The 15,993-nt window shown below is 42.8% G+C and overlaps 1 protein-coding gene across 3 annotated transcripts; it reads right to left on the reverse strand.

Annotated features, from left to right (window-relative positions):
• Nucleotides 1-390: 390 nt before the first annotated feature.
• Nucleotides 391-15,872, reverse strand: LOC125624426 (arylacetamide deacetylase-like 4). 3 transcript variants are annotated; one of them, XM_048825111.2, is made up of 7 exons: nt 15,429-15,872; nt 11,794-12,010; nt 11,300-11,363; nt 10,168-10,336; nt 4,679-4,792; nt 3,473-3,650; nt 391-2,373 (listed from the first exon to the last, which is right to left on the reverse strand). In XM_048825111.2, exons 1-7 carry the CDS (start codon nt 15,603-15,605, stop codon nt 2,162-2,164), a joined length of 1,131 nt encoding a protein of 376 aa, XP_048681068.2. In that variant the 5' UTR covers nt 15,606-15,872; the 3' UTR covers nt 391-2,161. The 3 variants fall into 3 exon arrangements, with proteins under 3 accessions (XP_048681068.2, XP_048681069.2, XP_048681067.2); XM_048825112.2 differs by lacking the exon at nt 3,473-3,650 and having other exon boundaries at nt 2,240-2,373; XM_048825110.2 differs by lacking the exons at nt 391-2,373; nt 3,473-3,650; nt 4,679-4,792 and having other exon boundaries at nt 9,277-10,336.
• Between the last annotated feature and the right edge of the window lie 121 nt (nt 15,873-15,993).

A 15,993-nucleotide genomic window follows, 5' to 3' on the forward strand; every position in this document is an offset into this window, starting at 1 on the left:
GGAAGAAATGGTAATAGGAGAGCTTGGGCCTTTTCACTCATCTCCTTGTGCCCTTCCAAAACCAATAACTATTACTTAACCATGTCACCCTCCCCACTCCAGAAATGTTAACCTCCAAAACCCCAAATTTGATCATCCCTAAACAAAGGGAGAAGGAGTTGGATTCCAATCCTAGACCCTGATCCTAATGTTGCAGCTGACCTTCCTTTTCTATGAGGGGCTGATCCGATATCCCTGAATTTTGAGGTTTCAAAATCTGGAGTAGGATTTTGCTGTATGGGCCTATCTCTAAGGAAAGGTAAAAATTAAATGCAGAAAAACATGCATGTGTGCGCGCTCACAGACACACAGACCCGCTTAAAAAAATTAGGTCAGTAAAATGAAACAGCCTTGTATTTGCTTGTTGATTGATTTAATAGTTATATCACAATCTGTAACAGCCTGTCCCCTAATCTGAAATGAGCAGTAGTGAGAAATGGACACACTATATAAAACCATTACCATTGTGAAACCTGTCCTAAATAGAGATGCCTCACTTTATAACGACACCTGTCATGACAATGAAGTTGTTGATAGTGAAATTGCCATATATCTAATGACAAAAACCTGTTTAAATCAACAGCTTTTAAAGAGGTCTCCCCCTCCCGCTCTGGTTTTCTCCTTATTGTTAAGTTTGTTTTTGTAGGGTTGCCCATGAAAACTGAACTGGAGGCATTGATTTATTTCTGCTTTTAAAAAGTGACTGAATTTGTTTTTAAACAAACAAATGAAAAAACCCCACATGCACACAATTATATGAACTTTGTAAACCAATTTAGGGAAACAAACTTAGTTTGTGTATTCTGCCCAGTTTGAAGGCTCATCTAAACAGATACAGTTTTACTGCCACAAGTTTCTCCCTTTAGAAGTTATTATTGTACTTGAGTGCAAAATGCAAGTGAAGACTGAGACACAGATTCTGCACCCTTTATTCAAAATAACACCTTACTCGGCAATGGGTTGATTGGCATGATTTCCTGGTAGGGTTAGATTGTTCCAGCCTTACTCACACTGGCAAGCACTTACACAAGTAGTTCCGTAGCTGTGAGTTCGGATGGGACAATCTGGCTTTGAGGGATCAGGTTGAATTCACAGTGTACAAAATGTAATCAAAACAGGCCTGACTAAGAGTTAGTCAAATCCCATTTATCCTGAAAGACTAAATGTTATTCACCCAAATCTTTTAACGCAACCACTAAGCACTTAGAATTTTTGGTAGGCATGAGTCAAACTCATTACAAATTGCAAACTAATTAAATCCCAGTCAAATACCCCAACTTCTTCCTAGCCTGAACAGAACTGTGTTGATTTCTTTGTTTTGATCTTTTTGCACTTACGTAATAGTACCTTCCAGGCTGATGATCTCAGAGCACTTCATAAACATTATTCACCCACCCCCACACGCACAGCCATGAAGTAGGCCAAGATCCTACGCCATTTTACAAATGCTCAGGTAAAACAAAAATATGCAAAACAGGCAGATGCCATGGAAGCAGCATATGGTTTACCTATTGCGCTCATGAACGAGCCTGTATTCACTCTAATATAAAAGTGGTCCCTGGCATAGATGACAGTCCTCATGTGTAACGTGTGTAAATATATAGGGTACTCTCCCTGTATATGGAATATATACCTTACTTCTTCTTTCCACAAGGGAGAGGCACAGAAGGGCCACACCCACCCCTAAATTGAATAAGGTCACTCGCTTAGTAGAGGCAGTGACTGATGGTGACTTTTGTCAGTACATAGGCAAAGCTGATGCACAAAGGTGAACTCAGAGCCATTCACAGCAGCACAGAAAGATCATGCAGATGTCTGATTCGAGTAAGGGAAACAAAGTCCACCCTGTGGAGTTGCCACAGGTCAAAGGCAGAGCTGGGAATGTAATCCAGTCACCCTACATTCCAGTGCTCTGCTCCAACCAGTAGACACCACTCCCTCTATACAGCCTAATTCCTATTTCTGCCAATAGCGCATGGACCAGAATCGTCTTAGTGTTTGGGCAACATGTTGTATTTAAATAGCAGTTAGAGTATGGCAAGAAGCATGGTACAGTGTGGCGTCAATGGCTGCCGTGTCTCTGACCGGCTGCTCAGGAGCTTGCAGGCATTTTGGTGAGCCATCACATTCCAGACTTGCACGGAGGTTGTGGGGAAGACACTACCCATCGCGGAGTGGACCGGTGGCCATTTGTGACCGGACGTCGGCGAACGGCAAAAGCAGAAACAGGTGGCATCTCATAAGAAACAGTGTAGACACTGTTCATCACTCCTGCCTCTTGGTGGGTCCATTTTTTCATTAGTTGCTCAAAAAGGCCATAGTTGGTGGGTGGTTCTGGAAAAAACAATGATGAAATGTCACAGTAATAGAAACAAATTCATGGCCACTAGGGTTTCCATAACTCAGGGCACATGGGGCTAATTCAGAACTTCGTGACAACAGCGAGGACAGAATTCAGACCTTCTTCTTCCACAACCAGAAACCTTTACTCCTTGAGTGGAAGGAGAAGCACTGCTAGCTGTTGACAGTGAAGGAGCTATGATACACAGACGAGCAGTTCCGAGTCCATCCAGTCGAGCGCAATGGTATATAGGTACATCCTCTGGTGCATACAAAAATTACTGGAATTACATTTAACATTTAAATCCATAGTTCACAATATTTCTGGGTAACTGAACCAATTTACTAGAATATGGGTAAAATTTTATAAAGCACCTGAATGACTTAGGAGCCAAAGTGACTTAGACACTTAACGATACTTAGGCTTCTAAGGCCCAAATCCTTAAAGGTATTTAGCCACCTAATTCCCATTCCTACATCAAAATGGCACTCACGTTCCCAAGTCATTTAGGGACTTTTGAAAATTTTGCCCTGAAACCACAAGTGTATTAGGCAGGTGCCCATTCAACCATAAGCACTTAAACTCAGAATGAAGCTTGGGGTACTTCAACCCACAAATTCAGATGTTCCTAACCGGCTCTAACCACTAGACAGGACATTAATGACTTTGTGCTTATGCAATGGGAAATGAACAGAGAGTCTTCCCTGTCTGTTCATAACACTTAGCACTCAGTCTGAGGCACTTTTAATCTTTAAAGAATTTTACAAACATAGGCCAAATTCTTCTAGCAGTTACACCAGTGTTATTTTCACTGGGAGTTGCACTGTTGCACATGGGAGAAAAGTTTGGTCCATTAACTAAACTTCACTACTCTCCTCTGTGGTGGATAAGTATTAATTATTATTATTTATATTTTACAGATGGGCAAGGCACAGAGTGGGTAAGTGATTGGCCTAAGGGATACAGCAAGCCATTTGGAGATGAAAGGTTAGAATTTAGTGAGGCCTCTGACTCCTAAGGCTTGAATGCTGACCACTAGACCAGACTGCACCTCTGCCTGTGAGTGACTACCAGGATAACACTAAAAAGTACCGAAAATGGGGAAATCTGATTTCTCCGGGAGCCAGGCTAGCTTTTGTCCATTCCATCTACGGAGCGGAGGCAACACAGGATTATAGCCATGTCTGTTGTAATGATCATCGTATTGAGTTACTAAATTTCGGTTGTTCGGTTCTTCATGATGCATAAACAGATGCTGCTTTGGCAGGCCCTGTAAAGAGAGGTCCACGAAACCATATTGCTTGTATGGGCAGAGCATTTAAAAGGTGCTGGAGACTGTTAGGTCAGATTGCGCCCCAGGTGATCTGGCAAATATGGGTCAGAACCCAATCCCCAACAGACCCCTGCTTTTGCACTTGCAAAACAGGTACATAGTTAGCAGCTTTGCACACACACACACATTCAGGCATTTGCAGGTGCAGTGGGGTATGCAATTGAAAAACTGATCCTCACGTGTTACCAAAGTATTTTGGGGCATGAACACACACATACATGTATCTGGAGGAAATAATCAAGGTGTCTGGGGATGGGGACATTTTGAAGGAAGAGACATTGTAGGGGGTGGGGAGAACCCTAACATTCTGGAGGATCTGGGCCTCATTTAGTGCAACATCCTTTCCTGTTACATGGGGGTGCACTGGTGAGAAGAGGGCATAAGGAGCCTCTTCCATGTGCACATCTGTGATCCAGCAGTGCAGGATCCATTCCAGGCACTCTGCTGGGGGATGCCCTCCCACAGGAAACACATCCTATTCCCCGTGCACACATGTTGGGGTTAACAACAGGAACTGCGGGGAGCTGCAAGAAGCATTGTGGAATTTGTATTCTCCCTCTTCTGCAAGCAGCATGCAGGATGGCTCTGGGGGCCCTAACTTGGCCACTATCACTCTGTACCTTCCCCTGGACACGCACACACACACACTTGGGCAGGATTTTAATCGTAAATTTAATACATGCCTGTTTTGAATGCTGACATTTACAATCTTAAATCTGAGGTCTTGTCTACATGGCCACTTAGTGCACAGCAAGCCAGCGTGTAAATCTACAGTCCTCTAGCCTGTGGTTTCAAACAGCAGCAGATGAAAGCATACTACCGAACTTTTAGCACATGGTAGCAGGGGCCGTTTGACCATTCAGCTCACAGTAGGCTGGTGCACTGTAGATTCACACTCCAGCTTGTCGAGTACTAAACCTCTGTATAGTCAAGTCCTGAGGCCCCCCTTTTTTTTTTTTACTTACATCAAGTTTCTTCATAATTGTTCTCCTCACTGTTCGATCTGTTCTGTGGTCAGGGAAGCAAATAAAGTCAGTCCCATAGATGCTGTTGCTGGGTTTCCCAATGTCTTTTATAAACTAAAAGAGATCCAAAAGGAGACACTCGCTATGTAGCAATTATTCACACTGAAACAACTGCTCGTTGGGAGAGATTTTCAAAGGCCCAAAGTGCAGTTAGGTGTCTTTTCTACAGGGACCACTCGCTGTCAGCCAACTCACTTTACTTACAGTACTATAGGTAAAAACCGGTTGTCACAAAGTGTGGGGAAGTCCGGGCCCTGCACCCCTCTTCTTGGGATTCACCGTGACTCTCAGCCAGCCAGTAAAACGGAAGGTTTATTGGACAATAGCAACACAGTCTAAAACAGAGCTTATGGGTACAACCAGGACCCCTCAGTCAAGTCCTTCTGGGGGGCAGGGAGCTTAGAACCCAGCCTTGGGGTTCCCTGTGTTCGACCACCCAGCCCGAAACTGAAACTCTCTCCAGCCCCTCCTCCTTTGGGCTTTGTCCCTTTCCCGGCCCAGGAGGTCACCTGATTCCTTTCTTCTCCAACCCTTTAGCTCTCACCTTGCAGGGGGGGAAGGGCCAGGCCATCATTTGCCAGGAAACAGGGTGTCGGCCATTCTCTGTGTCCAGACCCCTGCACACACCTGCCCTCTAGGGCTCTGCAACGATCATACACCCTTATCCCACCACCTAGATACTTAAGAACTGCCTAGGCGAAACTGAGACACCCCCACAATATTCAGAGAAAACATTAAGAACAGTCCCGCTTCGTCACAACTGTGCTGCTTTATTCAACTATCTACAAACAGAGTGGGAGGAAACACACGCTAGCTAAACAGGAAGGGAGGGATAGAACATGGCTCCGACCTGTTGTACTCTGGTAACCCATTTAATCCCTTAATGACCACTTTACTAGAGCGTCAAACTCCCACTGAGTTGTGTGACTCGCATGTGGCTTTGAAAATGTCTCCCTTTGCCCTTCTGAAGATCAATGGAACAACTGAATTAAAATGAACAGGTCTGGCAGATTTACCCAGGGGCTCTCATGACAAAGAATCCTAAAGCCCCGATGCTAATGACTTCCTGTCCACACTTGGGAGGCACTTCTTGCTTGCAGGGTCTTCTACCCTGAAGACCTTGGCTCAGATGTTGCAATCAACCAGTAAAACCAGTCATTGTAAAAATCCTGGGATGGTTCTTATGTGTGGACATTACAAGCTCACCAATGCCTTGGTGCCACACCTTTTCACCTAGTGCAGGCTTAGCTACTGGAAGGAAATGATCAACTTTCATTTTGATCCTCAGTACATCTACCACCCAGTGCAGGATTGTTCCCTACAGTATATCTTCTGGGATTTTGTCCAGTCTAGTTTTAAAAATCCCAAGTAGGGAGACCTCTTCCACTTCCCTGAGGAGATTATTTCATGGTTTAAAACATCTCACTTTCAGGAAGTGTTTCCTGATCTGCAACCTACATTTTCCCTTTTTCATTTCCTCCTATTTTATACCGCCAGGCAACACCCTAAATAATTCCTCTCCCTGTATAATGTCTATACCCATCAAAGATCTCTTCCCATTGTGATCCTATCAGATCTCATAAGATAAGTGGTGTCCGGCTGAGTGAGACTTTGGCTGCAATTCCAGAAAATAGTGGGGGGCTGCCGGAAGGAGTTTGAGTGATTTTAAAAGGAGACAGTTCTCTCTGAATCAATACTGAGCCAGTGTTAAGATCAGCGTGGTGTAATGGGTCACTGTGCTGCTGGTCTTGCTGGTCTTTGCCTGACATGTAAAACCAACATCCAGAACAACTGTGGTCATTCCAGTCCCCCTGGCACTTTTTATAAAGAGATCGGGGTGCTACTTGGAGCAGTTTGTGGAAGGAGAAGAGTAATCAGGTCTTTGTTGAACAGTGTTGGTGTGTGCTATTAAACAGCTGCTGTGTTCCCACACTGAGGTGGCTGCAGTTTAGTGGTGGGTATATATTATTTTTATGTATGACAGTGGTGTGTAGGGACCCCAGCCAAGATTAGGATCCCATTTTTCTATGCCCTCTACAAACAGGGTAAAGACAGTCCTTGTCTCACAGAGCTTACAATGTAGGCTATATCTCTATATACAATTTGTTCCATTTGTAAATTACTTTGAGATACTTTGATATAAAAAGTGTCACTTAAATATAAGATAATTTCTACAGACCATATGTGTGGAAAGAGGCTGACTATGAAGAACATAAACAATTGCTAGTATCCCAAAGTAAAAGGATCTAAAGTTTAAAAAAAAAAAGGTCTTTGGCACTCAGTAAAACTTAAACATGTTTATTTAAAATAGGGCATTGCTTCACCCCCCAGGAAGAACACGTCTGATGTGTCATTATGAACTAAGCTGGTTTCCTGATCAAAGAAGAAAGATTGCAGGGGTTGGCTGCCTCGCTGTGAGAACAAAGCTGTGCTAAAGCAGAATTCAATAAAAATAATGAATGACCATTACAATGACCGCATTGCACTTGACAGATTTTAGTAGCTGGTTACAAAGTATACATGCTAGTACAGGGTTGTCTGCACCCACCACTGAAATACAGCTGCCCCTGACTGGATGCCTTTCTACAGCACCCAATAACAGTGCAGGACAAAGAGAGAAAGAATCTCCTATCCACCTGAAAGCACTGGGGAATCGGAGGTAGACAGAACTTAATTACACAACTGGAAGTGAACCGGAAAACTGGAGTGAACGTACCTGGTCTTGGGAGAAGTGCCATGGAATCTTTAATGGCCCAAAGTTGTCAAGACCATCGCTCTATGTGTTGTCTGTAAGAACCTCTCCATCTACACCACATCCCTGGGCATCCGTCATGCTTGGGCATTGCTTTAGTAGTGGCTCAGTGGGAAAAACTACCTCCTGACTAGAATGAATGGAAGCAGGCCAGTGAACTTTGTGGTCAAGGCACCCAGTGTTCTGCCTTTGTTCCTCTTTTGAAACGGGCCTGGATCCAAACTTCCCTAAAGTTTGGTGGTTGATCATCTCCAGAGCATCAGGGCTGACCCTCTCCATTCCCATTCTCCCTTTTCTTTTATCCCTTCTTACCTTTTTCCTCTCTTCCAACCAGTTTCCAATGAGCACTTTCGTGGAGTACTTTGGTTTGATGTTCCAGCTGGGAGATTCCTTCACATCCCTCTGAGATGTAAGCATGCTTCTTAGACTCAGCAGCACCCTTTCCCATCCACTCCTGCAGAATCAATGGTTCCTCTGCCCTTCCCCTTCTGGGATGTGAATGGTGGTTCTGTGTTCATGCAGCAGAGATCAGGCAGAACAGAATCTATGCTTCCCTCTGCCTGTGTGCAGGGCGAGATGGTTAATGTGTGGAACTCCCCTGCCTTGGAATTGCCATTGTTTGCTGCCTCCATGGTGATCGTCAATGGATGCAAACACTCTCTAGGCAACAGCAGATCCTACTGCTAAGAGAGAGAGGCTCCTGCCGCATTGAAGATAAATGGATTTTTGTTTCTGACTTCAATTGGAGCAGGACTGGATCTTTACACTCCGCATAAGGTAATTTAAAAAAAAAGTAGTCCAACAGTGCTGTACATTACAAAGACGGAGTAGGAAGGACATATTTACTGGACATAATTACTGGAGTTGAAATTTGGACAGAGCAATGGGACTAGCTTTAAGGAACACTTGTAGAATTTAGTAGGGATACAGCCAATAGGATTACAACAGAAATTAATCAGGTGTTTGTAGAAATTACTCTAGAAACCCCCCCCCAAAAAATCAAAAATATTATCCTTTCTACAGAGTTTTTGTAACCATCTTATAAAATTCAATAGCAGGGATATAATTAACTAGATTTGATAGGATGGTTCCTAAAAAGGTTGTGATTTCCTACTAGATTCTATAGAACTTTTCCATAAGGAGGAACATCTTTTACTCATGGAAGTGAAAGAGAAAACAGTGCAGGCAAAGCATCAAGTATGTTTCACTATAAGGGAAGATTTTAGTTCCCTAATAGAACATGAGATTAAACTGATACAACACTGTATCTTATTGAAAAGTGGTGGAGTATTGTTAAATGGAAGAGCAGAAACATCTCTGATGTTTCTGTAGAGGGATGTAGCAAGGATGTTTACTTCATGGCACCATGACTTTGGTGGGCACATTAGACGGACAACAATGATCTTTTTTCAGGTTTCATTCTATTTACAGGTGTGGCATACTGGGCAAAATAAAAAGAGGTATTCACAAAATGTTTGGCTAATCTTTGTGTAATGCAATATAAGTAATATTCTGGACTGAGATGAAAAATATTCCATGATCCATAATGAACCCTTAAATTTGCAGAAGATGAAAGACCAAGGGTTTCACTACTGCAACTGGATGTAAGTTGGATGCTGGTACCGCTCTCCAAAAGTACTGCAGTGCACGGACTTTACATCATAATGTTGTGATGTAGGTGGTGTGTACTTTTACTTACACACATGCAGACACACACACATCATCTCTCTCCATGGAAGGATTAACAGTCAGGCCTTCATTGAATCAAATGGACCAAACCAGAAAATCAATTACAAATAGTATTCTTTAATCTTTACTGATATTTATAAAGACAATAGCTTGCAGCATGATGCAAAGAAATCATTTCAAATATGTAGGTGTGTAATCAACATTCCAACCAGTAACAGAAGGGACTTCACACAAGCTCGTGAACTTCATCACCAATGGAAACCATGTCATGGCAGCCCATCATGTGATAGAAGATACTGTTCCTATAGGTCTCTTCCCAGACGTTGGGGCATATATGAAGACCAGAGGAAATATACGACCCAATCTTTGAGAAGATTGGTTTTTATAAGCTTCTGAGAAAGTTTACAATGTTGTCCAGTCCCTTTTTTCCAGCTGGAAATGACAACCTGCCATTATCAAACAGGCTTATGATTCCATGGAATCCATTGTCAATGTGGTACCAGGTCACTGGCACACCACTGTCCTCTAATCGCTTCTTGTATAACAGGGCATCATCCCTAAGCACGTCATACTCACAGGTCAAGATGAATGACTCAGGGAGCTGGCGAACAACAGCATCTTCAGCGAGAAGTGGGGAAAAAGCTGGCTCACAAAATTTTTTAAGTGCCTCATAAACTTCATTTGAGCATTCGATGGGCACCTTTGGTTTGTATCCTCTGACCTTAAATTCCTTAAGGATATTGTCTGCACTTAGCCATTTTCTAAACTTCAATTTTACGTCTACAGGCATATGGGAACCCTCCAGGACATCTTCCAAAAATGATGCGTCCCCCTTGAGGTACTGCAGAACATAAAAAGCCATGCGTTCCCTGAACAAGATGGGAACTCCACAGTTTTGCTGATATGATGGCAAATCGAAGTCTATTGCCTGGAGGCATGGATAGATCAAAATCTGAGCATGCACCTTTGGAAGGTCTGGTCTACTCACTAGTGTTTGGCAAACAGCAGCAGCAAGATTGCCCCCAGCACTGTCCCCACTAATGATAATACGGGCAGGATCCACTCCATAGTCTTCTGCAGTCTTCATAAAGCAGGTGGTAGCAGTGAGACAGTCCTCATACTGTGCTGGGTACGTGTGCTCTGGTGCCAGACGATACCTAATATATCAAAGAATTGGTGATTTATAAAAGTGGAAAAAAATCATTATTTGTTGGAAGTTTATTTGCTACAAACTCCTCCACTTTCAGCCCTCCTGTTATTTTGCAGCCATGGACATCAATATTACTTCATAAACGTGCACCCGCTCTCCAAACGATCATTCCTATATTTGCAGATCACAGATAAATTATAACCAGCAGGGCCAAATGCTGAGGATTGTCTTCCGGTTAAGGCATTAGAATGAAACTCAGGAGAGCTGTGCCACAGACTCCCTGAGGGACCTTGGCTTAGTCATTTAATCTCTTTTTTTATCCTCTGTTTCCCATCCGTACAATGGGGATTAATGATACTTGTTTTGTCCGTGTTATCTATTTAGATTGTGAGATCTTTGGGTTAGGGACAGTCTCTTGCTGTGTTTATATTGTGATCAGCATCATGTGACCCCAGTTTTGGTTGATGCCTATAATCCTAATACCTAGCTCTAATAAGTGCTACTGTTCTCCAACAACATTTTTACTCTTGGTGCTATGGACATACAAATATTTCTTATTTCTTATTGAGGGCAAAATTCCCCATTTACCTCAGGGCCTCAATGGGAGTCTGCGGATTAAGATGAAGATTTGGCTCAATATCTGACAGCTTTATGTTAATTGCTGGGTGCAAGACAGATTTGTTTTTTATTAAAATGATCTGATAACTTCTTTCCAGTGTTTCTCCCCCAGCAGATGACAAAATGTGCTCATATACAACAATCTTATTCTGGGTCTATTCTGTCTAGCTCAGCACAAAAGCAGCGAAAAGCGGCAAAATCATAGTCAACTTGCGCATCTTGCCGAGCCACCTGGATTCTTGAAAATATAGTCCTCGGAGAAGGGAGGCACTCTAGAAGCAGTGCAGCTGATGGCTATCACAATGTAGAGCAACTAGTTCCTATAGAATAGAAGTGGACCAGGCTGACTTACTCAACAGACACGACCACCGATTCACTTTCTCTGGCGATATAGCGGCACACAGTTTCATAGGCATCTGGAAAACAAATGTTTTCACTGGTGTTTGGCTTGCGCTCTAAGGAGTAGCAATTCTATACCCTGTTAGCTCTGTGACGCATTTAAGAAAAATGACAATTCTCTCCTTTCCCCCATCTAATCCCTGCTCTTCCCCACCCTGTACACACCACCCCAGCTTCATTTCTCACTGTCCCCTTTGCTCATCATGGTATCGCACCTGTTTCCAAGCTGCCCCACTCTCTGGAACAGCCATGTAATGTTCAACAAGTCCTCTCTTCTTGCAGCCAACACCTACCTGACAGAGTATGTGTGTATTTGTTGGTGAAGAGTCAAATCTCAAATGTTCTCCCAAATCTCAGGCCCAAACCAACTTCCCTTTGATGTTTGTAAAAATAGGGTGACTTTTTATCTTTAATTATCCATCATATTTTTTCTGTTAAATATCTTACTAATGCTTCCAAACATCCAGCCTCCTCCATGGAAGTAGAGGACTCCTCTCCTTCGGCCAGCAGAAGGCACTCTAGGCTGGTAAATCCTCACTGGCACCTTCCCAAACTGCAGGTCCTTCATGAAGAGCTTTGGGTCCTCCCCTAATTTCTTTCCCCGTCGCATATAGCGGGTGAAGCCAAGTTGACTGCACAGACCCAGCTTCTCCAAAATCTTCCCCTGTTTAGAGTGAAAGAGACCAGGGATTAGCATAAAGAAACTCCATTCTCCTCAATAGGCATAAGCTGTGCTCTCTTTGGAGAAACTAAGGCAGGATCAAAAGTCTGGAGCTCATACAGAAAAAAAACAACGAATATAGAGTTCCAGGCACGAGCACAATCCGAATAAATAAACTAATAATAACAGCAGCAGCACACAGAGAAATGAAGCACAGACCATGTCTATGCAGCCGTCTTCACACACTGTGTTATCATTGGTCCTCTGCCCTTTATTGGAGAGTTTGGTCTCCATAGGTTATTCAGTCCTTAGTTCTTCTGCTAGGAGTTCCACCTAGGGTGCAGACAGGTAACAACTGTAGTGGTGGTTTTCTTGATATGGACGCTCACCCACAAGGACTGAGAGAAGAGGTCATCAACCAGATTTCAGGCTACAATGATTTTTCATGATACCAGCAATTAGAAGCAAAGGATTCTACCATGTACCCCATTACCAATCACCTGGTCCACCCTTAAAAAAAAAAGCAGGGTGAAAACCAAACTGGTCTACAGAGAAGTTTGCCATCCAGATAGTAGGTAAAAATAAGGAATGGATTCTAGTCTCTGTAACCAGTGTAGGAAATTAATCTTCCCAATGTAACAACCCTCACTGCACACTCACTCACTTCTTACAGGCTGTAAAAGAGATGGTCTATCCCCTATCCAAATCTATAGCCATGCTGAAATCACTTTAGAAATCTGACACAACTGACTGGCCATACTGATCTGCACGCCACACATTGACTAGATATTACTGACAGACATCTGTCTGGCTTTTTCCTCCCTGTGGTTCAGTTTCTATTTGATAACAGCAATAAAGTAACGCTCAGTTACTGTGACAGACTGTACCCCGATGTTCACCACTTTTACAAGACCATGATATATTTTGTACAAAATATGCCTCGTGGGGTATCATTTGAAAACTCATAATCTGCTGAACCTTATTGTCCTGGTAAAATATGTGAATCAACATTGTATGAAAAGTTAAGATTCTATTTTATAACATTGCTGTAACATGCTCCAAGTTTAGAACAGCAGGCATAAACCAGTTCTTCAGAAACAAAAGACAAACCAACATCTGGTATCAACAAAATCAAGTGGAATATCAGCTAGCTAAGCAGCCATTCTTTGGCAGGAAGAAGGGTGTGTGTGAGAATTTTACATATTGACAATGGAACAACTGCGGGTTCCTGTGTAAACAGACTGGGTGTCACCTGAACCCCAGCTGGAGATAATCCTCAAAGAGGGGAGAATGGCATAAGAAGAGAAAACACACACAACACAGATTACCTCTCCTCCATTTCTCTCTGCTCACGGCAGTAACAATGCCTGAAGAAACACTGAAGTGGGGGAGGAGTCCTTTTCTGGAGGCTTCCAGCCAGTAAAGACTACAGAGCATACGTTGAGAAAAACCTTTTCTTTGACTCCATTTAACTTGCTAACTTAGGTATTAGTTTGTGGCTTATCTTTTTATTTTCTTTGTAATCTATTCTGACTTGTATGTGTCATTACTAGTAATTACTTAAAATCTATCTTTCTGTAGTTAATAAACTTGTTTTATTGTTTTAGCTAAAGCAGTGTGGTGGGACTGAAGTGTTTGGGAACCTCCACTTGAGATAACAGGACTGGTGCATATAATTTTCCATTGATGAAATGACTGGACTTTCTATGAGCTTGTATTGTCCGGGAGGAGGGGGAGCTTGGCAATGCAAGATGCACATTTCTGGGGGACAAGGCTGGGGCTGAGGATTTGCTGATGTCACCTCAAAATACAAGCGAGGCTTTAAGAGGAACTAAGATGAGGGGAGAGTGGTGGTTTGGTGAATGTTTGGAATGGGCATTACTGGCATCAAAGAGACCTGGAGATGTGTGGGTGAGAAGCAGATAAAGTAGGTGTCCAATTTTGGATGCCAGGTTGTGGATAAATAGCAAAAAGTCCAGAGAGAGCAATAAAAATAATGTTAGGTTTAGAAACTCTGACCTATGAGGAAAGGTTTAAAAAAAGGGGGCATATTTAATCTTGAGAAAAGACTGAAGGGGGGCCTGATACCAGTCTTCAGATATGTTAAGGGCTGTTATAAAGAGGATGGTGATCAATTATTCTCCAAATCTACTAAATAAAAAAATTTTAAAAAAAGCATTGTGGGTTGCCCCAAAACAAAAAAGTTTTGTTTTTTTAAAAAATTGTCTGTTTTGGGTCCAACAAAATATTTTGTTGCAGTGTTGAGTTTTCTTTAATCCTGTTATAAAAAAAGACAAATTTCGGCAAATTTTGATGCAAAAGTCATTTTGAAATGAAAATATCAAGACAGTTTGTTTTGAAAATGTTGAAATGTAGCATTTTGACTTTTTCAGTTTAATTTATTTGGCCAAAACTATTCTGCAAATTTGTCACAGATTCGTGAATGTGATTCAAAACTGCATTATTCACAAATAACATTCATCTGAAAAATTTTGACTAGCTCTAGTAATGGGTAGAGTGATGGTATGAATGAAAAAATTAAAAGAGATCAGACAGGAGATGTATTGATGGAAATAATTGAAAGCAAGGAAAAAATGCCTTGAATTTGCTACATAAAGGGATGAGGAATTAGTAGATCCCTAATCCCTCATGTCCCCTCTCCACACAACTGGCCAGCTAATAGAGGGGGCAGAGCCATGGCTCTGGTTCCTGCCTGTCCCCTTCAGTGTGTCAAATGCCCTTGGGAGAATAGCGCTGGAAGTGACCCTGCACTCCCCAGAGTGCTGGGGGTGCAATTCTGCCTGGCCCTGCGGCAGGCTCTGCATGTGGTCTGGAGCAAGGAAAGGTTCCTCACCATGTAGTGTTGCCAAATGTCGCGATTTTTCTCACGACTCTCACAACACACAGTGTTTTGCTCAGAGCCCCTGCTCCTGAGATTCTGTGATTTCATGAGAATCTCAGCCTTTATTCAAAAACAAAGTTTCTAGCCCTCATGGTTGCAGAGAGAATTGTAAACATGACCCAAGTGCAGCCTAAAGGCTCTGGGACCCGGGGGGTGGAACAAAAGCAGCCCATCATTTATCGTCTTTTTTTAAAAAAAGAAAAAACTCATGATTTTTAGGGCCTGATTCATGATTTTTGAATCTTTTGGGGCTGGCAACACTGCACCCCACGAGGTGGTACCACCTTACGAGCCAAGCAGAATCTGACTGTACACGCGCTACAAAGGTAAAGAGTCTGACAGAGACTTAGAGAAACTGCTTCCTAAGTACAGCCAAAAAGCATAAAAGTAGCATCTTTCTTTCACCGCAAGTAAAGGCATCTGGCAGGGTTCCTATTCCCAGCATTTGCATTATGCTTAGAGTGACATTTACAGGCTCACCTAAGCACCCCACCTTAGTGTCAGACAAGGTAAACTCACCAGAACCGCTGTGCCAATCAAAATACTGTGAACGATTCGGAGCTTTACAGGCTGGTCCACTCCAAGAGGGATTTCTGAGTTGGAGAAATCAAAATAAATTGTCCCCACGACTAACAATATGAAAGCAGCAATGAAAACTGCCAATATTAACACCAGCAGCGCATAAGCAAACTCCATTTCATGTAGTGAGGCCGACGACGCTAGGAATCTGACTTTCACTTGACTCCTCTGTTCTCTTTGATTTGTTATTTCCTGTTTCTGGAGCGCCTCTGCATGTAATCAGGCTGCACTAGGACGAATTTTTCCCCTTCTCAGCTACAGGTCGTGCAAAGGACTCTCGGTTAGTGAGCAAATGCTGCAGAGTCATCAAGGTCTGGAACTGTAATAAGTCAGTGAGCCTGACAGCTGTGCATATGCCAGCAGCTCTGCCAATGAGGTGTTAGTCACTCCAAAACACTGTATAACTGCCAGCTATTCATACACTGAGACTGCATTTGATCTTGCATTGACAGTGGGAAGGAGAAAGGGTGTGGACTGTGGTAATCTATGTCTATAGTTGAGTCTC

Source organism: Caretta caretta, chromosome 18, assembly GCF_965140235.1.
Source record: "Caretta caretta isolate rCarCar2 chromosome 18, rCarCar1.hap1, whole genome shotgun sequence".
Lineage (NCBI taxonomy): Eukaryota > Metazoa > Chordata > Testudines > Cheloniidae > Caretta > Caretta caretta.